The following is a 26,394-nucleotide window of genomic DNA, read 5'->3' as shown; positions in this document are numbered from 1 at the left end:
TGCAGATAAGTCTCTCAGGTGAAAAAGTTGTCCCTGATGATAGCTCTTTTCATGGTATAGTCGATCCCCTTTCTAATGTATTGGGTTGGTCAAAAAGTTCGTTCAGATTTTTCCATAACATCTTAGGAAAAACCTGAACAAACTTCTTTTTTTTGAGGAAGGCCAGTGAACCTTTTTTTTTTTTTTAACACAACTAACTAAATTTATTTATTTATTTTTGGCTGCATTGGGTCTTTGTTGCTGTGCACAGGCTTTCTGTAGTTGCGTCAAGCAGGGGCTACTCTTCGTTGCAGTACGCGGACTTCACATTACAGTGGCTTCTCTTGCTGCGGAGCATGGCCTCTAGGTGTGCGGGTTTTAGTAGTTGTGGCATTCGGGCTCAGTAGTTGTGGCTCACGGGCTCTAGAGTACAGCCTCAGTAGTTGTGGCACACGAGCTTAGTTGCTCCGTGGCATGTGGGATCTTCCCAGACCAGGGCTCAAACCCGTGTCCCCTGCATTGGCAGGCGGATTCTTAACCACTGCACCACCAGGGAAGTTCCCCGAAAGAACTTTTTGGCCAGCCCAGTATATTTCCCTTACAAAAGGGTAACTTCCACTCTGTTTTCAGAACTCCTGTGTCTAAAGTTTCTCAAAGTAATCCTTATACCAAAGAGACATATTTTGGGGTGGCATATTCTGCTATCCTTCTGTAAGGAGTTTAGGATGTTGATTTAATTAGAGAAACAAGTGATTAAGATGTTAAACTAGAGAGAATGTGAGAATAGATTTTAAAAGGAGAGTAAGGGTCTCAGTTCAAGAAAGAGGAGATCGTGGCCTGGACTAGGATGGTATTAAAAGATAAACTGAGGCATATTAAACATTTTAAGAGGGTTTTTGGAGCAAAAAATGATTCGAATTGGGCAGGGCCAAGCCAGAAATCATTAGAAGCATTTCACCAACAGGAGCTGGGGAAAGACTTCTATAGAGAAAAGGCAGAAGCAAAACAAGGAAATTATTGATAGGCTATAGTTTAAAGCCTAGTTGGCTGTTGTGATTAGTTGTCCTTAGGTTTCAATTTTGCAACCTTGAAGTATTTACAGGCTTAGATTTTGTGGTCATAGGCTGCCCTGGCATTAGTGCCACCTCAGTCTAATGGTCCCCTTGATTAATTAGCTTAACAATGATAATAATGGAAATACAAGCAATGGACAGATTTGGGGTATATTTTGGAAGTAGTTTCAACAAAACTTGGTGATGGATTAGATGTGGTGTAAGAGAAAGAAATTAGAAATAACTTCTGTGTTGCTGCTTACAGCAGCTGTGTAGATGGTAGCAGTCTTTTTAATGAGGTGAGGAATACTGGAGTGGAGTTTTCAATATGACTATAGCTGAGAAGTAGGCAATTGGATATATGAGTCTTAAGCTCAGGGGAGAAGTCAGGGCTAAAGTCCTTTTTGTTCTAAACTGTCAGATTTGGTAAGATCACCTGGGCAGAGATTATAGCTAAATACCTGAGGTCCTGGTCCAGGAGAGGGTATGTCAGAAAATCCCAGAGGAAGTATTTTAAGAAAGAGGAGTGATAAACAGTCACATGCTACTGAGAGAAAGAGTAAAATGAGGACAGAAAACAGGCACGGTGGTGTCCTCTGGTTACCTAGATGAGTGCTGTTTCAGTAAGTGGCTGAGACAAAAGCACAGTTGAAGTGAGTTGAAGACAGAATGGGAGAATATAAAGCAGGGACTGTGTAGGCCATTCTTTTAAGACATTTTAACTGGGGAGCAGAGAAGCAGCAACTGGAGGGGAACATTAGATGGACAATATTAAAGCATATTTATTTGCTGATGGGAATAATTCAGTGGTGATGGAGAAGTTGATAATGTCCCATGGAGGTGGTAATTGCTGGACGCAAGTCCTAGAAAATGTGAAAGGGGATGTAATCCTGAATACCAATGGAGAAACTAGCCTTCAGAGAAGGGCGTTTTCATCCTTTCTGGTAGGCAAATAGGTAGAAAGTATGGGTAGATGCTCAGATACAGATTTGATGATGGGAAGATAAAAGAGTTCTCATCTGATTACTTCTGAGATAGTAATTGGTATTAGAAGTCTGTTACATTGCTCTGAATTTCAGTAGCCCTGGACTACTCACACATAAATTTATAATTTACAAATTTCCTTGCACTTTCCTTTGTTTAGGAGTGGACTGAAGCATACCAGAAATGGTATGAGTCTATTTCCATTAAGCTTTGTATGATTCCTCACAAATGGAATTAGTCTGTTTTTCTCATGTTCTCAGACATATTTATTCATACCTGGCATGTTATATAATTGGGCTTATTCTGCCTTAAATTGTAATTAATTTTGCCTGTCTTTTCCAGATTTAAATTACGAATTCCCTCAGGGAGGAACAACGCTTTTCTTTCTTCCCTCTCCCTCCCCCTCCTCCCCTCTCTCCCTTCCATCTTTCCTTCTTTTTAAATTTTACATGGTATTGCTTCCACCTCTAATCTTTACACGTCTGAATTTCCACACGCCTCTGTAAGCTTCTGGAAGCCAGGGGACTTCATCTTTTTTTTTTCAATTATTGATATCATCTACCCTAAATGAATGTAAATGTAACCAAGCTAAAGCTTATTGAAGAACGCTATAAAGGTGAAGTAATAGTCTGTATTATAGTTTAAACTATCTTGGAGCATATTATTCACTGAAAAATAAAAAGGTTTAAAAAATTAGAGACTCCAATGAAAATAAGTTTTTAAAACTTCTTTAAAAAAAAGTATTTTGACAGTATTTGGAAGACTGGCTTGGCTGTAGGAGTAGTACAAGCTACAGTAGGCCACGAAAAGAAATTATGGACTTTTGTTACTGGATATCTTAGAAAACAGGAAGAACCCTTGTTTTAGGAAAAACCAGTTTTCCTCCCGTCTCCCTCACTCTCACACTCCTACCACACTCCGACATTTCTGGCATCAGAGGTGGCGGGGTTTCCCTCATCAAGCAGTTCTGAGACACCAGCTGGGTGAACTGCAACTTAATTCTGACACTGTCTACCTGAAGATAGCATCAAATCCTACAAATTAAAGGCTCAGTCGCACAAGCCTGCCCCCTTCACCCCCCTTCAGGCGCCAGTTGCGAGTCCAGGTTACTTGTGCTTCTGACCAATCAGCTATAAATCGAGATTCCACCCACCCCCTCCTTGGGTTTGATTGATTTGCTGAAGCAGCTCACAGGACTCAAGAAAACAGTTTACTTGCTATCTCTCAGGTTATTATAAAATGATATGATAAAGGTGGAAGAAATGCGTAGAGCAAGGCATGTGGGAGAGGGCGTGGTCCTTCCTTGCCCTCCTCTGGGTGTGACATTCTCCCAGCACGTCCCTGTGCTCACCATCCTGGAAGCTCTGTGAACCGCATATTGTCGGGATTTCTATGGTGACTTCAGGTAGGCATGGTCAGTTATTAATTCCATTTCCAGCCCCTCTCTCCCCCCTGGAAAATGGAGAGTGGGTCTGAAAATTCTAAGCTTCTCATCATTTCTTGGTCTTTCTGGTGATCAGTCCCATCTAGAAGCCCACCAAGAGTCACTTCTCTAGAACAAAAGACATTCCTATCACCTAGGAAATTCTAAGAGATTTTGGAGCTCAGCTTCAGGAACCAGAGTCAAAGATAAAATATGAGGACAAGAGATGCTCCCGGTGCTCTTATCACTTAGGAAACCACAAGGGTTTCAGGAGCTCTGTGCCAGGAACCGGGGGCAGAGACCTATATGTATATATTCTTTTCTATTATTTCACACTCCTGTTTCTAGATTTACATAGGAGTATTAAACCATGTAAATTAATGAGTTTCTTACTTTTAAGCCCATTATTCTGTAATTCTTATCATCAAAAAGTTACTTACATTTGAGAAGTCTTGAATACAAATACCACCTTAAATTTGGGGAAGGTTTTAAAACATGCACTGTTTTCATATGTATTAATGCATTTGGCTTCTGTGTAGTTCTTATCAGTGCTACACCAGCCACTTACTAAAGAAAGGTAGATGAAACCTGTTCCTTACCCTCAAGAAGATTACAGTCTGATGGATGATAACTAACAATGTAAGTAATCGTACTAAAGTGTTACCAGTGCCATAGTACTAGAAGATGTGGGGTTAGTGGAGAGACAAAGGAGGGGGAGGTAAGTTCTATTGGGAGAGTCTGAAAGGCTTTTCGTACATGATATAATACTTGAGGGAAAGCTTGGAGAAGGAGTTGGTATCCACAAGGAAGATGGAGCCAGGAAGGAAGCCCATTCCAGGAAACAGGAACAGCATGAACTAAGTCACAGAGACATGCAACAACCTGGCACGTCTGGGGAGCTGTATGCAATTTGTTGTAGCTTGAACATAGGAGATGGAGCAGTAAGGTGGGAAAGCTAGGTAGTTGTTATAATATAGAAAGCTTTGTATGCCGTACTAAAAAGTATGGATTTTATCCAGTGGAACAGTTGATGATGGGTTTTAAACAGAAGTATTGCTCAATAAAATTAGCATTTTAGAAAAATCATCCTGGTAGCAGTATAGAAGAAGAATTAGAGAAGAGACAGGAGATAGGAAAACAAATCAGGAGACTATTGCAACAGTAACACTAACTGTGGAGGAGGGGCATCTGATGCCAGAGCACCTGATTGACTTAATGAGTGACTCTGTGTGAAGCAAGAGGAAGCAGTCCAAGGTGATGCCCATCTGTCTGGCTGGGGCAGCTGGGGGGCTGGTGATATCTTTCCCTGAGGAAGTGAACAGCAGGGGAAAGGTTAATTTGGTTTTGAACTTACAATCAGAAGAGTCTTATTGGGTTGGCCAAAAGTTCGCGTTTTTCCATAAGATCGTGCGGAAAACCCCGAACGAACTTTTTGGCCAACCCAATATATTGAAGAATCATCAGCATAAAAGACAGATGAGGCAGTGACAACAAACATTACTGCCCAGGATAACCATGTGTTGTGAGGGAAGAAGAGGGCCCAGGGGGTCTAGCAAACAACACTCATAGGCAGTGGCAGGATCACCAACAGAAAAATGGTTTCCCAGAAACAGGAGAGTTACTGACAGTGTCAGCTATCTCAGAGGCCTCAACGAATCCGCTAAATTTGATCATTTGAAGTCCACGATGACTTTAACTTCAGTTTTAGTGCTCTGATGGATAAAAGCTTTGTTGTAGCTGCTTGAAAGTGAATGGTTGAGGTATATGGATAGCAGTTATGTGCTATTTTTCAAGAAATTTAACTTTCAGTGAAGCATAAGGAAATTATGGAATCACAGTGAGAATTTGTTTTCTATTTTTATAGTAAAGTAGAAAAGTTTATGCTTATAGCCTTTAGACAAACCGCCAGTAGAGAATTTGGAAGTAGAATTTGGAAGAGTTTTAAGGATATCCCCAAGGGGGACAGATGGAGGGATTAATCTTGAATGGTGCAAGAGGTATGTTCTTAGAAGTGAGGATTTCGGGGGGTCCAGCACCAAATTTTCTCTCTGGAGTAAGGAAATATACTAAGAGAGAAAGGAGGTAAACGTTCGTTATTGCAAGATGCATCGAGGTAAATTGGCTTTCCCTAAGGCATATTACTGCTGGATAAGTGGTTTGAGCCAGGACTAGATCTTAATTCTGAGCTTCTCACAGAGGAATATATCAGTACTTTTTGAACCACCAGTCCTTGGTATATGTATCAAGGGTTCAAAAAATCTTGATTAAATATTACAAAGTAAAACTTTGTTATGGCTGATCCCAATTAGAATTCTAGTTTAGTTAATACAGCATTGGTGAACTGATTTGGGGGAGATTTTCTAGCACGTTACCTCACTGTAAAAATTTCTCTTTAATAGTAACAGTGTTTCTTTCTAATCCCTCACTTCACTGTCCCAACTTGCAAGGAAATTATCTGGGGCCTAGAGATCATGTTGTATTTCTCTTTATGACACCATAGCCAACTCATTTCTTAGGTTTTACTAACCTAGATATCACAGAAATGTAAGCTGCTTTTAGAACTTATATTATGAGATGTTAAGAGACCTACTTCAGATAACTTGAATCTCACTTTGGCTCAAGTTTCCTGTTTAACTTGTTTTGTAATATTGGGATTTTAATTTTTACAACACACATATAACTTGCAACAAAACATTTCCTACATACTGTCTAGGGTTTTGAACTGTTTTCAAATTAAAGTATTATCTGCGTTGTTCAAATTTAGTTCAAAAAATAGACAGTTGTCTGGAGGACGTGGGACAAATTTGTTAACATACGCATACAGACAGTATTAATATCTTTTCCGTTATCGTTTAAAACCATTTGAAGTGTCTTCACAAGTTGAAACTTTAAAAACAGTTCTTCAGGTGAATATAGCATATAAAGTCAGCTGAAATGATAAGACTTTTAAGTATATGGAAATCAGTGTTATATACCTCCCAGTGGTTTTACAATTTAGTCACTAAAAGGTAAACTATTGATGGCCTGTTTAGTTTTGTGCATTCAATTTTAGGTTAGAGCAATGACTTTTTTAACATGAAAATTAACCCCCTCCTAGAGAATTAGTATTTGCATATTTTACACAAAACTATTTATATCCAGAAAGAGTAGGCAAAACAGTTGTGTGATTAACTTGGCAGTTCTAGGTGTGTTTTTTTTTCTTTTTCTCTATTATGAATTTCCTTAAATTTTTATGCTTTTCTTTTTACACAGTATGGAGGTATTAAACTGACTTTGGCAGACTGTGGTTTTTGCATGAAGCAAGCAGAAAAGTGTGTTGTAAAAAGAGGATAGATTGTTGTAGGGTAGACTATCTTAGCCAACCTTTCTGTTGTTGTAAAATTATTAAGCAATTCTTTTCCACAGCATATATTTCAAAAATAGATATTGCTTCACTGTATTTAATGGTTGTTATTATTTTTCTTCCTTTAAATGAAGTAGTGAATATGTGTAAGCTAGCTTTGAAAATACTTGGAGTTCTAATTTCAAATCACTATAATAATTAACAATTATCCCAGCCTTAGAAACTGACTCCTCTGCTCTGTTAGGTTGCCACTTATCACTTCATGGACATTCGAATAGTCTCTAAGAAATGTGTCCTGGTGGCGCAGTGGTTGAGAGTCCGCCTGCCTATGCAGGGCACACGGGTTCGTGCCCCGGTCCAGGAAGATCCCACATGCCGCGGAGCGGCTGGGCCCATGAGCCATGGCTGCTGAGCCTGCGCGTCCGGAGCCTGTGCTCCGCAACGGGAGAGGCCACAACAGTGAAAGGCTCGCATAGCACAAAAGAAAAGAAAAGAAAAGAAAAGAAATGCGTCCAGAAAGAGCAAATTATAAAAATGCTTAGGAAAAACATGTAATTGTAGATTATAGTTGAGGTTTTTTAACAGCATTTTACTTAAAAAGAGTGGCAAGTCTTTCTGTTTGAGTGGAGGCATTTAAGTATCCTCTTCTAGCTTTCTTGGTATCCATTTTTGTTTTAACACAAGTAAATTAAGGCAGATGGTGTGTGTGTGTGTGTGTGTGTGTGTGTCTGTGTCTGTGTCTGTGTGTGTGTCTGTGTGTGTGTCTGTGTGTGGTGTCCAGCATACACCTGTTCTTTTGCACCAGATTTCAAAATGCTTTGTTTGACACATAGGATAAAAATTTTTAAGAACACAGAAGTAAAACTGAAAAATGATTCTAAAAAGAGAAGTGGATTAAATAGTTAAGTGATAAATATGTCATTTTGTATATAGTACTTCCATTTAAAAGCATAGCATTCTGAAAAATCTGCATCTTCGTACTGCATTACATATTTTTAATTACGCTTACTTGTAGTGATGTTAATGATAGCTAATCTTTATGTGGCGCTTGATTTGTATAGCACTTCAGGTTCCCTTTACCAACGTACTTTGTTTAATCTATTTCATATTTAATATGTTATTTAGTGCTTTATGGTTAGCCTATGTGAATAGCTCTTTATAATACCAGCTCATTGTTACTGCTCTTCAGGTACATTTCCTTTGAAGCATACGTACTATTTTTATTATCTCCATTTAAAGATGGAAAATGAAGTTCAATGATGTTAAGTGATAGCATTGTTACTTTAGCTGTTGTATCAATATAGTCAACTTTAATTTTGGTCAATGTTTAATAATGGCTCCTTACAGAATTTTTCTGGCTGGATAATTTTTCTTAGCATTGATGTAGTATTTGACCCCATCTAACTACTTTGAAAAATATTTTTATTTTTTATAAGATGATACCACAACAGTTTAGGAACTTTAGAACTATATTATCATCTGGTCTTAATGGACTTTTTCACCAAATTATCTTTCCTTCAAGAGAAAAACTTAATCTAAGATATACCATTTACTATCACTGTTTGAAAGAAGGGAAGCATTTACAAACATTATGTAAATACTGAGTCAGAAAAGGGCGTGTAACCACAACCCAGTACTACTGTATACAGAACACCAAAAGGGAATTTTTAAATACTAATACAGTAGAAGTCCTCTGTGTAGTTTTGATTATTGCAAAAAAAGAGAGAGAAAGGAGCTGTTTTCATCTACTGATATTTACATACCATAAACTATCATTTAACAGTTTGTTAATTCACAGATTACTTTTGAAACTGTTTCAAATTTTTTCAAAATTAGATCATATTTTATGGTGCTTTTTGAAAGTGATAAAAATAATAAGATAAATGAATGATTTATTAATAATGAGTGACTAGATCACTGCTGAAATTGTTTGAGCTACAAAATGAATTTACTAATTTACTAGACATTTAAAACTTTTTTTGTGACATGTATTTTTCTACAGTAGCTGTAGTTATAATGTTGCACTTGTTGTTATTTTCATTTCTGTGAAACTATTGTACTCAGACAACTATAGTAGGATTTTTGTGTTGTAGAACATTGTATTTACTTACAGAAATTTTGCTTGTTCATTATTTTAGTTGTTCTTTGACATTGTCTTAAGAATGAGATTTTTTGATGCAGTGGAAAGTATTTCACTTGGCAAGTTTGGTTGCAGCTGTGTTATCTGTGTCACCATGATGTATATAAACATGAATATTACAGGTGTTTTCTGTGCAGTCTCTGAAAAGGAAGTACCTGCTATTTCAAAAATGCTAAAGAAATGTGGGTGTGAAACATTTTAACCCTTTCTTAATTGAAAGCAGTCAAGGAGTCACTTTTATTTTTCACGTTTTGTTTGGCATAACTTTTAAGACCACTCTGAGTTACTAATAAAGTCAATTCCATGCTAAGCAAACTTGTTTTCAAAGTAAGGCAGATCGACTTTAATATAGTTACGCTTTCACTACCACTGTATTCCTTCTTTGATAAAAACTATTCTGTAAAATCTTTAAAGTTTTGTAAACTCTTAAAAACTAAGCATATAAATCATTGCCACTCCTTTTGACAAGTGTCCTGGTTTGCATCGTAAGCAACTATTTCTCATCCAGTTTTTGCATCAGTAACCCAGGAAATTACGCTTTCGTTTCTGATTTGCCTTTCCTATTACAGGTTAACAAAAATCTCTCATTTACTTCAGTATCAGCCTCCTCACAACAGTTGAAGTCAAAACAATCAAACGTGCTGGACGCTCATCAGATTCTGCGTCAGTTTGGTTTCACTCAAACTGGTGAGCCCCTTTCTTGCTTTGACTGTTCTTTCAATGTTCAGATTCTGTTTTTTAATGGATATCATTTATTTCACTTCAGAAATCTGGCTCATAGCATTGTAATGGTCAGTTTTCACACCTGATGAATTATATTCCAGCATTTTTTCTTTCTAAATTATTTCAAAAGCAAATTTGAATTTGGTAATTTTAATAGTAGACACTCCCAACCTCTATTCTATTGAGCAGATAATAATTTAAAGGTAGCAAAACGTGTGAGTTTTAAACATGTATAATATGAAATCTGATTCAGTTTCCCTTGGGTAAAGGAACCATAGTTTATGGATAATCACATTTTGTAATTCATTTCAAGGAAAGCCTACATAAAATGCATTTTGGCAGAAACAGAATACATCCTGCCAGTACTATCGTGTTTCTTTAAAAGTAGAAAATATGCAAAGAAGCTAGTTATTAAAATGTATATCAATCACAGAGTTGAACTATACAACTGCAAATTTTTAGGCTAATGTTTTAAATTAATTTGAATAAGGTTTTCAGAGGATATCGAAGAAAAAGCATCTAGGTGAGAAATGTGTATTTTTGGTATTGAAAGATGACTATTTCTATTCATTAGCTTTAGGTTTTTTATGGTATTTTTTCTGCTATTGAAGTCTTTTAGAAAGATGAGACAGCTGAGAATAACAAAACAGTTGTCTTTGACAGAGAGTTATAAGAAGAAGAAGAAACTTGAGCTTGAAAAGTTCAACATACTTTATTTAGAAATTTAGGAACAATATTACTTTTCTACTTTGAAGGTATTTGGAGTTGTGCAAGTTATTTTAATATTGCTACATTTTAATATCGCTGAGTTACGTATTACAGTGGGAAAATACTTGGTTCAGGAACTCTTATGTTCAGTCTGGCTGTGCCTTTTATTATCCTTATTACCTGCAAATGTTAGAATCTTCATTTTAAAACTAGAAATGATGTTTGCATTATATATTGTTGAAGTTCAAATCACGAAGCACATATGAAAGCACTCTATAAGCATAAGGTACTATATGAGTGTAACATACTTATCTCGTAAACAGGATGAGTGTGTACATTAGCTTTGAAAATACTTTGAGTTCTAATTTTAAATCACTGTAATAATTAACAATTATCCCAAACCTTAGAAATTTAAAATTTCTAGTGTTTCAGATACCGCTAGAAGTTAGAGGAACAGCTTTGTTGTTGTGTACAGTGGGGGGCCCACCGTGGCTGCTCCTGTAGACACATTCTCTGCACCTAACTCGTTACTTGGTTTGCCTTCAGACCGCATCATTTTAATGACTAGGAGGGAGGGAACCTGTCTCCACCACTTGATCCCTATCTTTCTGCTGAGGTCTAAAATGCTTCCAGGAACAAATCTTTCCTTCCACATTTCAGGATTAAGGGGATAGAACATAAATGTCTGATTGAGTTAGCAGATTGATTAAAGTTCATTCAAGTAGTGTCTTAAGTTTATCAACCAACAAGGTGTAGATAATAGATATAAAATTCTTTTTCTGTAAACGGAAAGAGCAGAGAGGATAGATAGGAAGGCCTTTGAAATGGAAGAGCGAGATAAAGACTAAAGATAAAGAATAAAAGGAAAGCCCGATATGATAAAGGCAAGCCTTGCAAACTTCACAATTATACGTAAGATTGGCTCCTTTTACCTTCAGCTTTCCGTGGCCATGTAGGCCTTGAGTGGGCCTTTTAAATCATGCATGTCCCTTGGTGTGTGCACTATCGCAAGAGCATTACCATTAAGCCATGTAATACGTGGTAAGAATGCTTTGCTTGAGTTTTAGTTATTAATATGCCTGACCTCATTTTAAGGCATATCCTTCCTATAAAATTTATTGAGATATTGCTGTATAGAAGAGTTATAAAAGCAGGCTATGTAGTCCTTTGCAAAATGGCCAAATCCATCTTATTCATTAAGAAGCCAATCTTTGTGGAAAAAATCCTGCCCTAGGAAACAGGTGAACTAGTTTCTACACCTGACTTCACTTCTGAATGACTATAGAATCTTTAGTAATTTCTGCAGGCCTCAGTTTTCTCATCCCTGCAGGTTAATGAGGGCTCTGGATTTGGTGAGTTTCTGTCTTAAAAATTCTGAGTCTATTCAATATTCAAACCAGTTTTAAAAGGGGATAAATAGTTAAGTGTTCTTGACTGTATAAATAATCTATTAGAATCTGAAATAAAGGACTATGGAAACAATGTAGATAGGATGTTTAAAAATAAAAATCTTACTGAAAAGCTATCAGCTTTTGGCTTTGTACAGTGTAAAGGAAGACTATTTACACAGAACTAGTCAATATGGGCCCACTGGCCTTCATGCAAGAGGCTTAAGAGGAAGGGTTGATTTGATATATATTATATATAAGTGAGTTTATATGCTGGAAGACAAGACCCAGAAGTGCATTTACGGTCTGCATTTACTTCTATTGACCTTATTCAAGGTGAGTTCTGGGTAATGGAGACTGCTGGAAAAGTAAGAGTTTCTTCCTTGGTTTGTATTCTTCAGAGTTTCTAGAATACTATCTTTATTCATTCTAAAATCATTTTAAGTGACTACTTTGTTTAAGTCCCTTTCTTAAGGATATGGACTAAATATGGCAGTCTCTGCCCTCAAGGAACTTTGGTTGGGAAGACAAATGAGCACGCAACAAATTATGTCAGAGTGTGATAAATTCTAAAATCACAGTATAAACAAAGTGTCACTGAAATATAGAGGGATAAAGCAGCTGAGCGATTTCTCGTACTTTACATGTTCACGCAGAACTCTTGCCCCCAAACTGTTCCTCCACTTCCACTTCCCCTGCCCCACACCAGGTCTTCCCACCCAGCACTCCGGCACATGTACCCAGTCATTTAGGTTGAACCGGAAGCCATTCGGGATCCCTCTTCTCCCTCCACTTCCCTGCTTTTACTCCTGTCCCTTAGCTTATTCTCCCCACAGCAGACAATGTGATTCTCTGAAATATAAATTAGATCCTGTTACTTCCCTGCTTAAAACTCTTAAATGGGTTTCTGTGGCGGTCAGAATGAGTTCCATACTCATTGGAAGGTAAAACCATACCTTCCAAGGTCTCGCCTCTGTCTTTGTCATCGGCCTCATCAGCAGATGGGGCTGCAGGAGGGCACGCTGAGCCGAGAGGCAGGCAGCTAAACAAACAACTGGAAGCGAGCTTGACTTGGCCAGGCAGTGGTTTGAATCTTAGGTTAGCTGGAGGAAATGGTGAGATGGAAGTGTTTGGGAAGAACTGAGTTGCAAAGTAGATTGGGGTCAAACTGTGCCCTACTGAGGAATTCACATTTTATTCTCTAGATAAAATAGAGCTATCCAAAGGTATGAGGATGAAAGAGAAATGATAAAATATGTTTCTAAAAAATACAGCTCGGGCTTTCCTGGTGGCGCAGTGGTTGAGAGTCCGCCTGCCGATGCAGGGGACACGGGTTCGTGCCCCGGTCCGGGAAGATCCCACATGCCGCAGAGCGGCTGGGCCCGTGAGACATGGCCGCTGAGCCTGCGCGTCCGGGGCCTGTGCTCCACAATGAGAGAGTCTGCAACAGTGAGAGGCCCGCGTACCGCAAAAAATAAATAAATAAATAGAATAAAATAAAATAAAAAATACAGCTCATGTCTTAGTGAGGGATGGGTTAGAGAGGAAAAGAGCTGGATACAACTCTTATGAGATGCTTATTTTAGGAACTGTTCATTAGGCTTTTGCTCTAGGTTCTTAATGAACAAAATAATAAATCAGCTAATTTTATTAAAATTAAAACCATAAATCTTTTCTGAGTAATTTGTATAAGAAAGAAAGTTATAAAATTATATTTGTCAATTATACCTTTATAAAGCTGGGAAAAAAGGACATTTTAATTTTAACATTTTAGATTAAATTGTAGGTTATAGTTCATAAATGTCTCACCATATGGTGAACATGTTGTACTGCATCTCAAAACTGTTTGCAAACTTCCTTAGTATAATGAAGAAAATCTATAAAACAACAACAGTAACTTCTATTCGTATCAAAATCTATTTATATACATCTTCATTTGATCCTCAACAAAACCCTCTGAGAAGTAGGGTAAACATTAAAATCATAGAGTGTAAACTCTTGAGAGCTGCTAGGACCTTAAATCTTTGACTGTCAATCCCTTTACCGTGAAACTGAGAAGCAGAAGGGCTGACGTGTCAGAGTTCACATAGCTAGTGGCATTGGTATCTAGAGCAAGATCTCATCGCGCCTAGCTCAGTACTTACCCTCACCATCCCACGCTGCCTCTGCCTTTGGCTGGAGGAGGGCACTAGTTCAGAAGTGAGGTGGACCCTCAGTGAGGCTATGCCTAGAGCCACTCCTTCATTCCTGGCCCAATGTCCTCCCACTCTGCCCAGAGGTCCCTCTGGCCTCGGGCGTGTACTTTTCTTACTAGCATTGGAGGTGTGTGATATATGGCAAAGTAATAACCTGGACAGTACTATTTGGAATAGGTGTAGTTGTTAAAACTGAGGTGTCACGAAGGTATTTTCTAAGAATTAATGAAGTTATCTTTTTATCTGATCTTTAAATATAATTCTGTGTTCACCAGTTATTAGACTACTTAAAGCCTAGTTCCAGTGAAATTGTGGTATTTAGTTGCCAGTGAAATCAAGAGATTCTCTGCAGAGAAATTTTGTTCTGAGATAGTTGGTCTGAATCCCAGATCCCATTCAACTATCTTGAGAGTCCTTATTATATTAATAGTAGTAAATTTTAACATGTGGATTATTCAGTAATAAAATCAATCACAGTTATGAGGGTGGAAGTTAGAGGAAGTGCTTATCATCTTTGTATGACTATATTTGAAGGACAGCATCATTCATTTTTGTGTACTTAGTCTATCTTTTCACAGCATTGCACTAAATTTAATTCATATTAATAGGTAAGTAGAGGCGTGCAAAATAAAATGATTCATTTTTATTAATATGACTATTAATGTAATCTTTATATCCTCTTTTTAAAATATTTTTATTTATTTGTTTTTGGCTGCGTTGGGTCTTCGTTGCTGTGCACGGGTTTTCTCTAGTTAGGGCGAGCAGGGGCTACTCTTCATTGCGGTGCGCGGGCTTCTCATTGAGGTGGCTTCTGTTGTGGCGGAGCTCGGGCTCTAGGCGCGCGGGCTCAGTAGTTGTGGCACGTGGGCTCGGTAGTTGTGGCGCGCGGGCTCTAGAGTGCAGGCTCAGTAGTTGTGGCACACAGACTTAGTTGCTCCGCGGCATGTGGGATCTTCCTGGACAAAACCGTGTCCCCTGCATTGGCAGGCGGATTCTTAACTACTGCGCCACCAGGGAAGTCCTATATCCTCTTTTTAAATTGTAGACTTGGAGTTTGATGGGGTGGCAGATTGTGACTTGGTTTTTAAAAGTGATCAATAGCTTCCGTCTTCTCCATATTTTGTTTGCACTCTCCATTAGATCATGTAAACATATACTAATGTTTTTTCCATATCCTAAACAGTCAAGATACTTGACTTAAACAAAAATATAAAATAATTCAGATGACTTCAGTATTGGTTGAGAGGTCTGTCAAGTTAACTTTTGTGCTTCTACATGTTGGATAATATTTGAAAAACTGTATCTTTCCGTTTCTTTTGCGTGTCTTTGCCAAGTATACACTTATTCCCTTGACCAGTTCTTAAAATTAGGAGCTATTTTTCCAGTCAAATTTTAGTTTTATTGTTTTCACAATGTTAGTATTTCTTAAGGTTTCAACTTTTTATGGAGAAGTGCAAAACTTTTAAAATAATGTAACTGAAATCTATTATTTATGTATCATAATTTCACCAGAGATTCTGTGATATCCTTATATAAACCCATTGTAGAAGGTAGATTACATGTAAGCTGGAAATATGATGGTTCTTATATTTCAAAGGGAGAAAAAGAAAACATTTAGGCAAAAATTAGGTTAGAATAACTCAAACACAGGTGATGGTAAAAGGGGGTTTCCGTTTTAAGGAAGGCAAAATGAGTTCAAAGACTTCCTCATACTATCAGAATTGGCAGAGTTTTCTGTTAGTATTACTTAATGAACTTTAAACTATTAATTGAAAAAGAATGTTTCATTGAATTCTGATTTCAAACCTCCAGAATTACGAGACTTCAGTTCAGGTGTGGGATGAAAGGAATTAATTCACTACCAAAGATAATCTGCAGAATTAACTGATTATCTGTAGACACATGTCCTTAAATGTGCTTAATGATGCTAACCAACCAGTCTTCTGAAATCAGCACTTGTGTGTTTTGGTGAAAAAAGTACTAAACCTGGGGTCAGAAGGCCAGAAGTGTTGGGGCTGAGCTCTAATTCTGCCACTTCCCAGCTGTTATCTTGGGTAGTTTCTCTCTGCCAGTACAGTGTCTCTACTTTCTACTTCAGATGAATTTTCTACTTCATAGAATTGTGAGGATGAGATACTTTGAAATCCATAAATACTGTGAGAATAAACAACATGAAATTTTGGGGAGATTCTTTTTATATTATTATTTTTTTAACTTTGAAATCATGCAGTTTGCATTGTGGCCAAAGGAATGGAGGAAATCTTATTTTAAGACATGATTTAATAAATGTGAGAAGTGATGATGACAGAAAAAAGAACATGTCAGAGAGGCAAACATGGATTCTCAAAAGAGAATTTTGAGAAGCATGCCAAAAAAGACATTAAGATGAAGTAATTAGAAGACAGGTTTTCAAACAAATATCTCAAATATAAATAATCCACCAGAACCCACTTAACTTTTGAAACTTTGGCTTTCCACGTAAGTACTAGCCAACACAAAACCCCTGGAGGTGGGAATGTTTTAATATTTGGATTTTTCTGGACACTGAGAAAAAGACCTTGATCACATGGCTTTTTTTCTTTAACACATCACTATCTTATATTCCCTTCCACAAAGAAGAGAGTTTATTTGTTAGATATTTTTTGTTATCAGTCTCTAAAATTGTTGTTTGATTGGTACATTAAAGATATAAGGTGCTATTTTAGTAACCAATATCAGGATTTTACTAGTTCTCCAGTGATCTGAGTTAATCTACTTGTTGAAGGTTGAAACTTATCCTTACTTGTAATAAAAGTGCCTATATTTCCTGAATAATAAATGTCACTTGAATTAGTGAAGTGTTTCTAACCATGTCGATAACTTAAAGTGTATTCTACATATTTATTGTTTCCTAATTTAAACATCATTTTTATGAACTCTAGTAAATGTTAATATACTTAATGAATGGTCTTCATGCACAAGGGTATGCACTTGGTCCCCATTGAGATAAGAAATTTCTTATCATGGTCCTCATTGAGATAGGAAATTTCTCCTAACACCCTCTGAGGGGAGAATATAAATGCAAGCATTTCTCCTCATATGAATCTGATGATTTGAATAAACTTAAATTTGTGCACTATTTCCTAGCCATTTATTTTGTAAGAAGCTGTTTTATAGAATATTTATATGGTGTATATGGTTCTAACCTTACAATTTTAAACCTTTTCCCTCTGTTAACAGTAAAAACCTTACTTTAAGTTTTTCTTCTTTTTCAGTCACATTTCTCTGTGTGTGTGTGTGTGTGTGTGTGTTTGTGTGTGTGTGTGTTTTGTTTAAGAACCTACTAAATTTAGTTGTCAAATTATACTGTGACATTTGCCCAGTGTATTAATTTTTAAAGTAAAATAATTAACAGTGAAAAATAACAAGAAAAAAACAGAAAACCATAAACTATGAGAAATTAAAATGTCTTACTGATTTAATGAATATGAAAAATACATAATTTCTTTCTAACATAGCCAGAGTACATGCCAGATCATTGAATTTATATTTTACAGATATTCTGATGTTTACCTTTTCCAAAGCTTTCCAATTGATGTAATAACAACTTCTTAATTTGTCTTTTTTATATTTTAAAGATTTATAGAAGTTATTTGCATATGGCATCTTTTTTAAAAGATCAAATATGAAATTTCTGAGAGTTTAGGCAAAGTTAAACAGAGCTATTGTAGTATATATGGCTCTGAAATATGAAATCTAATCTCAGAAAAGATTTTCAGCCTCAAACTTGTGTAGCAAGGTATATAAGCTAACCACTTTTTGTCATGTATGTGACAGAAATGTAATCATTGCCATGAGTGAGGTTGAGTTTCCTGAAAGGAGTTTCTGTATTTTACTCTTGATGTTAGCATTACTGTTTTTCAGGTAGAAACTATGGACTCCTTCTCCTTTCCTTTTTCTACCTAGTCAGTCTCAGAGCCCTCTCATTCCTTTATTCTAAGTCTTTCTTAGTTCACCAATCATCCATTTGATCTTTATGGTTTCTTTCTTGTCCTGTTTGTTCCTTTTTCCTAGTATCAAAGTTCTGTGGATGTCATTATATCTTCCTAGATCTCTAAGTTCTCTTCTCTGAATTGATATTTCCTCTATGTTCAGTTTTTTCATCTGTTAATGTATCCTGTGTTTTTCTTTTATGCCAATGATTTTTCCTTTATATCTGATGATCCTTGGTATCTGGTTTTCTTTAAATGAATGACTGGATACAAATATGGTGTCCCTCCCTCTTCTGTTGTGTACATAACTCTATAATCTAACTGTTTTGTCACCTGAGCAGAAAGTCTATTGAGAACTTTGTATATATGGCTAAAACATATTAACTGGCAGGCTTATATTTAGGGCAGTAAACAGGTAAGATACATGAGCCCACCTGTCAGGCTGTCAGAAAGAGAATAAGTAGGACAGCAGTATCGGCTCTAGAAGTCTTCACTCTGTCCAGATGGTTTGTTCAATATTATTTTTAGAGACAATGCCATTGACTTTTTTTTTTCTTTTCGCTTGTGGTTGATGCTCAGCAGCATCCATTTTATGTGGGATCTGCAGCCTATTTGGCCCAAGTGTTTTATATGTGAACCTTCCATTATTTCTCCTGGATTATGTTTTGTTTTGCTCCCTACCAAATATGCTGATTCTGTGTTCTCAGCTCCTCTGAGTTTCATTGTCAGATTCTGTGTCTACAGCAGCCCACCGTAATGTTTTCAGACAGATGTTTCTAATCACTTTTCATCTTCCGTAAATTTGTTGAAATTTCTAATCTGTTCTTTCAGGCTCGCCAGTGACCTATACACATTGCTGATTCCAATGGTCAATTCTTTGTCCTTATCTTGCTTGACCTATCAGCAGCATTTGACACACTCGATGGCTTCTTAATACATTGGTTTCTGGGCCACCACGTTCTTGGTTTTTTCTCTTATCTCATTAGCTACTGCTCTTCATTCTCCTTTGCTGATTCTTCCTCTTTTCTTCCATGTCTTTTTAGACTGTTCCACTGCAATCTGATCCTCTTTTATTCCCTGTACTTCACTTCCTTGATGAACTCATGACTTTAAGTAAAGCCCACACACCAGTGATTCTCAAATGTCTATCTTCAGCCCAGACCTCTTTCCTGAATTCTAGACCAGCACAGTCCAGTATGGGAACCTTCAGCCTCATGTGGCAGTTGAATACTTGAAGTGTGTCTTGTGTGACTGAGGAACTAAATTTTTAATTTTTCTTCATTTTAATTTAAATTTAAATAGCCACATGTGGTCAGTAGCTATCATATTGGACAGTACAGATCTACAAAACCTACTTTGATGTAAATCTTCATTATCTGACACCAGACAAATCAGGTGTTACAATATAAAGAATGGATTACCCATTTTTTAAATTAAATACAAATAATGCTTTTAATATTAAAACTTTCCTGAAAGTATTATCCTGAAGATTTCATGATATTTCATCATCACGATTGTGCGTTGATTAACTTTAATAGAGACTCCAGAAGTTTCTTATTTTTCATATTTAAATTAGTACCACATATTCTGGTAGCACGTAGCCAAGAGGTCAGAGACACCTGAATTTAGATTCAGATTCTGTTTCTTATGCTGTGACCTGGAGCAAGTGATTTCATCTTAGTGACTTGTCATTTGAAAATAGAGGATAGGAAACTGTTTACTGCAAGTGAAAGTTTTTAAATACCAGCCTATGTTTGACTTACAATGCAGTAAGAGTTATAGATAGTATCTTTATGACTATATCCAGAACTATTTTAATCATTGAACCTTTTGATTTTAAATTTACTTAACTTCCCACTAAATTTTAGAAAGAGAAATCACTGTGCTCTTAGAATTAAATTTAGTGTATGTCTTACGTTAAAAATCCATATTCTTTCAGTATGTATTTTTTCAAAATACAACTTCTAGGCATACTGATTAAAACACTTCCAAGACAAAAGTAGTTTTCCTTCTATAATCCTGAAGTAGGAGACTTTGAAGGTTTCAGCCTCCTTATCAGAACATAATTTATATCATGGTGAAGATAGTGAATGTTTTATAATTTACTGCTGTGCCTCCAGGGAAAATTGCTAGTATCAGTAACCAATCCACTCAAAGTGAGGATTAGAGGAAGAATTACAACAACTTTATATTGACTGCAACAGGCAAGGTGAGAGGACAGGTTATAAAATGGCAAAATTATTTTTGACCAGGCATAACTTTATTGTTTGTTTTTTATAGTTTGAGAAAGACTATGTTTAACATTGTTTAATATCAACCATAAGACACATTTTACTATTTTATAATTTTAAACTGAAATGACAGTTTTTCCATTGTTAAGGCAGTTAGGCATACAAAAAGATGTGGAATGTATTCCCAAATATGTACTTCTTTGGTTTTCTGTAACTTTTTCTGATAATAAACTTAATGCCTGGTCTTAAAGAAAAAGTATTCCATAATTTTGAAGCCTTTTTTCAATTGCTAGAGCTTATGAATATTTTTAGTTTTTCAGTATTATAGTGAATACATTGTATATCAAAATTGTTGACCACATCTATGATAATGAAAAGTATTTTAATTCATGTTTAAAGTAGAATAAATTTTATTCCATATGAATCACATATACTCATTCCTTCCCTTTATATATCTACACATTAGCATTTTCACAGATTTCACATCACAATCCATTTCAGTCTTTATGTTCTGTTATTCTTTGAAAAGTTATGAGTTTAAAAAATCAGTAATTATTTTTTATTTACTAATCTTGCTTAGGGTAGGCACTGCTTAGAACCAAGGAAGCAGCTCCTTATGTTTCCACTCCCCTGGTCATGGGGAAAAAAATGAGATACTATTTATATCATAAAAATAATTTTTATTTCCTTTGTAAATTTCTATGTCCCAAATTAACTTTTTTGTGAATTAAGTCTATGATAAGAAATACTTTAGTTTTTAAACATTTTGGTTTGTGTCTACTGAAGGCCCTGGAAATTCAGAGTACGAGGGCTATCTAAATTAAGTTTTCAATTACTCTTACTCAGTTAGATTATACTTTTCTAAGACTGTACTCAGAATAGCCCTAAGGTTTTGTGTAGAGTAGCTAACTGCATACTTTTTGCATTTTGTGGTTTAGTCAGTTTGGTCTAGATAGTGAAGAGACTATGATATCATAGAATTTACTGGTAATGTTTTCTGGAAATGAATATCCATCACTTATTGAAATGCCAACTAACAGTGGAAATTAGGTTGAGGAACCAGACCTTCTGGTAATGATAGAGATGTCTAGATAATGCTGATTTGTATTTTCCAGAATTTTAAACATGTATTTTCAGGAAACTTTTTCCTTAGTGAAAAGTGAATGAAAATGTAAAGAATAACTCTGTGTTTTTCTGCAAGTCTTGAGAGCAAAGTTGATGACAAATACGGAAACTAAGAAATGACTAAGTGGAATGACTGGTCATTTTTAAAAAATAATTTAAGTAGTTTTTTCAGTGTAAATGTTTGATAAGTAAAAAGTAGAACATTATTTTAATGTTCTAATTTCAGTCAGTTTACTTTTTTCCTCAACTTTCTCCTCTGTAAAAACATTCAATTATAATTTCATAAGGAGTAAAATTGAGAATGATTTTTGACTAGTGTCCATCTTATCCTTTTTTATCAAACCAGAAATACTGTATTTTAGTAGAAGCACCCTACAAAAAAGCTGTTAGTTTAAAAAATAAAAACCTTTTTATACTTGATCAAAAATTAATTCATACAGGTTATCAACCAATGTTTATGGCGAGCTTACTATGCACTAGGGACTGTGCTAAGCCCTGGGGAAATGGAAGCTGAAAGACTGCTCTCAAAGTCCTCCCAGTCTAGCAGGAAAAGAAATAGGTATAATATGTTGGGGATGAGTTCAGCAGGAGATAAGCATAAAACACTAAGAGAGCGCAGAGAAAGGAATCCGTTCGATTAAATGTATTAATTCTGTGTTGTCTTTACAATACAGAACAATATTGTCCATTTAAGACTCCTCTAAATGGCAGTTTAGAATGAGGAATCTGGATTTTGTTGCTGGCCTTTTAGGACACTAATGTGTCTCAAGTCATGTGAGAGCCTTAATTACTGTGTTACATCTTTCAAACGTGCCTCCCAGTGGTATTCTGGGAATAAGTGAGTTAATACATAAAAAGCACTCCAGTTTCTTTTATATTAATGTGTGTGAGTGACACTGTGTGTGTGTGTGTGTGTGTGTGTGTGGTGTGTATTGTGTATACCTGCCCTTCTTTTGAAAGGAATCCAGTCTTTCACATCTCACAGCTATTAAATTTTTCTGAGCAAAGTAGGCAGTGAGCAGGTTTTTTATTTTGGCCACTTCAGAATCAACAAAGTTTGAGGTTTTTTGGGGAGAGGGTAGTCTCATTTTCCTCTCTTTCTTCTTTTTTCTTTTATTTTTGTAGTAATATTATGAGGCTTGATACTTAATGTCTCCTCAGTCTTTTCAATCTGTATATTTTCAAGTTTGAAAGCAAAACACTTTAAAAACTAATGTTAAAGGCAGTGTAAAGGCATAGTATAGCAGTTAGGCAAATTAATGTACTTAATATTCAGTGAACTTTAACAGGGAAAAAGTTGATATAGCATAATCATATTTTTAAAATGACTTCTCATTGCTTTGAGTTGTGGAAAACGTCTTCTAAATTATCATGCTTATGTTCAGAATTTAAATTTATTGTCTCTGTCTAGAATTTAAATTGGATCTTTTATGGATGGACCTGGGAAAATGAATTCTCACTTTCTTATATTCTCAATACTGTACCACTACAGATGAAAATAGTTTTCCCTTATTCAATCCTTTCTCATGTTAACTTTCTTCTGTTTTTGTTTTTAATTCTAAAGGATGTTTAATTCCTGCATATACAGATTCTGGGAATGCAAGATTCATTCATACATTCAGTAAGTACCCAGTGAGTACTTACTTTGTCCCAGGCACTGTTAAAAGTGTTATGTGAATGTATCAGTGAACAGAACAGATAATAATCCATGTCCTTGTTTAAGCTTACTTCCAGTGGAGAGAGACAGACAATAAGCAAATAAATACAGAATAAATAACAAAACAAGGAAAGGGGATAGGGTGAACTGGGGAATGGGATTAGGTTGCTGTTTTTAATGGGTGGTAAAGGAAAGCTTTACAAAGAAGGTGACACTTGAGCAAAATTTTGAAGAAGAAAGAAAGCCATGTTAGGAAGAATAGCATACCCAACCAAGATCCCAAGTCAGAAATTTGCTTAGTGTGCATTTTGCGCAGCAAAAAGGCTAATATGTCTGGTGTGGAGGAATGAGGGGGAGAATAGAAGTCAGAGGGGTAGCGAGAGGCCAGATCATACAGAACCTTATATAAATGAGTGCAAAGCACCGCCCTATCCCCAACACTGGCGTTATTCACTAGAGATGTATTTTTAAAAGGGGGAGGTGGATGGGATTGTACAGTTTAATACTTGCGATAAATAAAAATATGAACAAAGTGTACAGGAGAGCAGATACGACGTAATGACGAATAATTCCATGTAGAGAAAGCAATATTTAAAGTAATTGTTGCAAGATGAGAAGACTGTCAATTATAAAAAGTATTAAGGCATCCCAGCTAGGAAGGCCAGTTAAAATATAATTTTAATAATTGAGATGGGAGAACTGGACTGAAGTAAGAAACTAGAGATGTTAAGTTATTAAGGTATTAGAAATTTGGAATGTGAATGGTAAGAGATAGAGAAGTAGAATTTGAGGATAACTAAGGATTCTAATTTCGGGGAAGGAGTGGATGGCAATCCATTAACAAAAATAGGGGCATATAGGAATATTGGGAAAATGATAATGAATTGTATACAGTGTTTTGGATATATTGAGTTTGAGATGCCTGGCAGACATCTAGAGCAAGACATCAAATAACTTACACATCTATTTGAACCTTATTTATTAAATGCCCTACTATGAGTCAAGCCCTGTGCTAGGAACTAGACTACATACTTTGAAATACAGGCTTGGAGCATAAGTATAGATTAAGGAGTCAGTGGCATATGTGTAGTCTTTGAATCCACAGGAGTAAGGGAGATAAGCTTGAAGAGGCTATTGAAGAGACAGAACCATTAGGATGACTATGAGGTTGATATCTTGGATATTTGCTACCTAAAAAAGGCAGTAAAGGAAACAATTGAAAATACAGGCAAATACAGAAAGCTTCTGTTGGTGCTAAATGTCTTTTTTTGTTGTTAATTCGTCACTGCAGTAACAAATCTGAATAAAAAAGAAATACCTGAATTATATGAGTATACCCTTCATCTTTTTTGTAGCTGTACTTGTGATTTGCAGAGTTCTGTGACATTGTTCAAATAATATCAGTGTTAAAGACTTAGGCTAAATTATATTTTAAGGATTGAACACACAGAATTGAAATAATTTTGTCCTTGTCTATATAATAAATATGTGTCACAATTTTGTTAGAAACATACCTGTCTTCAGATTGAATATCTAGAGCATGTCACAAAAGATGTGATTTGAACAGACTTCAGTCTCTTGTTAGAGTGAGAGGAAATTGATCAAACACTAAAAATTGTATGCAGTTCTTGGTAGTTTTTAAATAGAAATAAGTACTCTAGGATTTTGACCAGTTATTGGTTAGCACAATTAAATTATTTGGATATCAGTTTATGGGCCAGTTAAAGAAATGCTAACTTTATATATTCATTGGATCAGTGAATTTAATTTTTTGACTAATATTTGGAAATAAATAGCACAGATCATTAGAGACTAGCATAGCCAGGAAATCTTCCCAGAAGGTATGAGATGTAACTGAAGCATAGAAAGACTGAATTGTATTCACTGTTGGTGGTGGGGCTGAAATCAGGAGTCACATTGTCTCATTGATGTATTGTCCACCATGTAGCTACTCACTTCTCCCTGCTTGCTTTATACTTTTTCATAAGCACTAATTTACTAGTCTCAAAATTTAGGGACCCCTTACCCCACTTCCTAGTGTCTTACATACTCATTCATGTTTACATACTCCCGGTCGCTACCTGATTCCATGACTAACACAGAAAAGCCTACTAATTTGTGGTTTGAATATTCACTGCTATACCTCTGTGGTCTGTATAGACCCCCAGACATTGTAGACTTAAGGCCCTTAGCCTTTGATGTTTCTGAGTTTGGAGAAGTTTTTTCATATAATATATGAAAAGTACAGTTTTCAAAGAATATTCTCTTTCTGAAATCTTTGAAATATGTAGAGGACTTTCCATAGCATCCAGAAACATCCAATATGAAATAAATATTAACATTTTACCAGGTTAAATAAGGATACACCACTTTAAGATTCACATTTATTAAAAATTCACTTTTAGATGAATATTTAGAAAAATATGTAGAATATGGGATGACTGTACCTGTGGAGACTCTGTAACCTATTCTGCTGCAAGATGTTTTTATAATTCTCATTTTCTCTACTCATGTATTCAGTCATTCAACAAGCATTTATTGAAGATGAACTATTTGAGACAAGAAACTAAAGTTTTAATAACTATAGTGAGGAAAATGCTGTGATAGAGGATTGCACAGGAATACTAAGGGAAGGAGAGATGGGGAAGCGTATCTAAATCAGAAGTGGGATGAGGGGAAGAAAATCACATAGTGCTTCCTAAAGAACAGAATGTTTGACCTGAACTATAAGTGATGTCCAAATAGCTTTGCGTGCCATTTTGAGTTAAGCAGTTTGAGTTAAATACTTGAGGAGGATGATGTGTATCCTGAAGCTTAAGCTGTAGAAGGACAAGGTAACAATTTTCCCTTCAGAAGAGTCTCTCTGGCAGTGGGGATGTCATTGGAAGATTCATGGAGCAAATCAGAGAGTTGTATTAGGAAGCTATTTCAATAGTCCAAATGATGAGAGAGCATCCAAACTTAGTAGTGAGACAGAGAGGAGGGGGCAGGTTTTATATAAATATGTATATATGTATGTGTGTATACATATATCTATACACACATATATATGTATGTGTGCATATTTTATAATTTTTTTTATTAAATGTATGATAAAGTCATTATTTTCACCTCAGGTTGTATGAGAGAAGCCCTTGAGTTCTAACAAGAACTCATTGTTAGAATAGCTAACCTTTGTCATATAAATATTTAATTATAATGCTTACTATCTCTTTTTTCCTTTAAACTTTAGTTCTACATGTATTTAAAGGCTGTTGAAAGGATATGAAAAATATAGAATTTTTTAAAATTGAAGTATAGTTGATTTACAGTATTGTGTTTCAGGTGTACAACATAGTCATTCAATATTTTTATAGATTACACTCCTTTTAAAGTTATTATAAAATATTGGCTATATTCCCTGTGCTGTACACCATATGTTTGTAGTTTATTTATTTTACACATAGTTTGTACCTCTTAATCCTCTACCTGTATC

General features: G+C 35.9%; 1 protein-coding gene across 20 annotated transcripts in view; it reads left to right on the top strand.

Annotated features, from left to right (window-relative positions):
• The window catches only part of AHI1 (Abelson helper integration site 1), a 219,081-nt gene that overhangs the window by 81,837 nt on the left and 110,850 nt on the right, over window positions 1–26,394 (top strand). For 17 of the 20 annotated variants that reach the window (XR_012324850.1, XR_012324849.1, XR_012324848.1 and 14 more), the window contains one exon: window positions 9,491–9,608. The exons of the other annotated variants lie outside the window; for them this stretch is intronic. Coding sequence is in view for 9 of the 17 variants with exons in the window: in XM_073789617.1 (XP_073645718.1) it covers window positions 9,491–9,608 (118 nt within the window). In the remaining 8 variants the exon portion in view is untranslated. The remainder of the gene's footprint in view (window positions 1–9,490; window positions 9,609–26,394) is intronic. 20 annotated transcript variants of the gene reach the window in all.

This window comes from Tursiops truncatus, chromosome 12 (assembly GCF_011762595.2).
Source record: "Tursiops truncatus isolate mTurTru1 chromosome 12, mTurTru1.mat.Y, whole genome shotgun sequence".
Lineage (NCBI taxonomy): Eukaryota > Metazoa > Chordata > Mammalia > Artiodactyla > Delphinidae > Tursiops > Tursiops truncatus.
The sequence above is the reverse complement of the archived record's forward strand: the minus strand, read 5'-3'. Positions and strand labels throughout refer to the sequence as shown.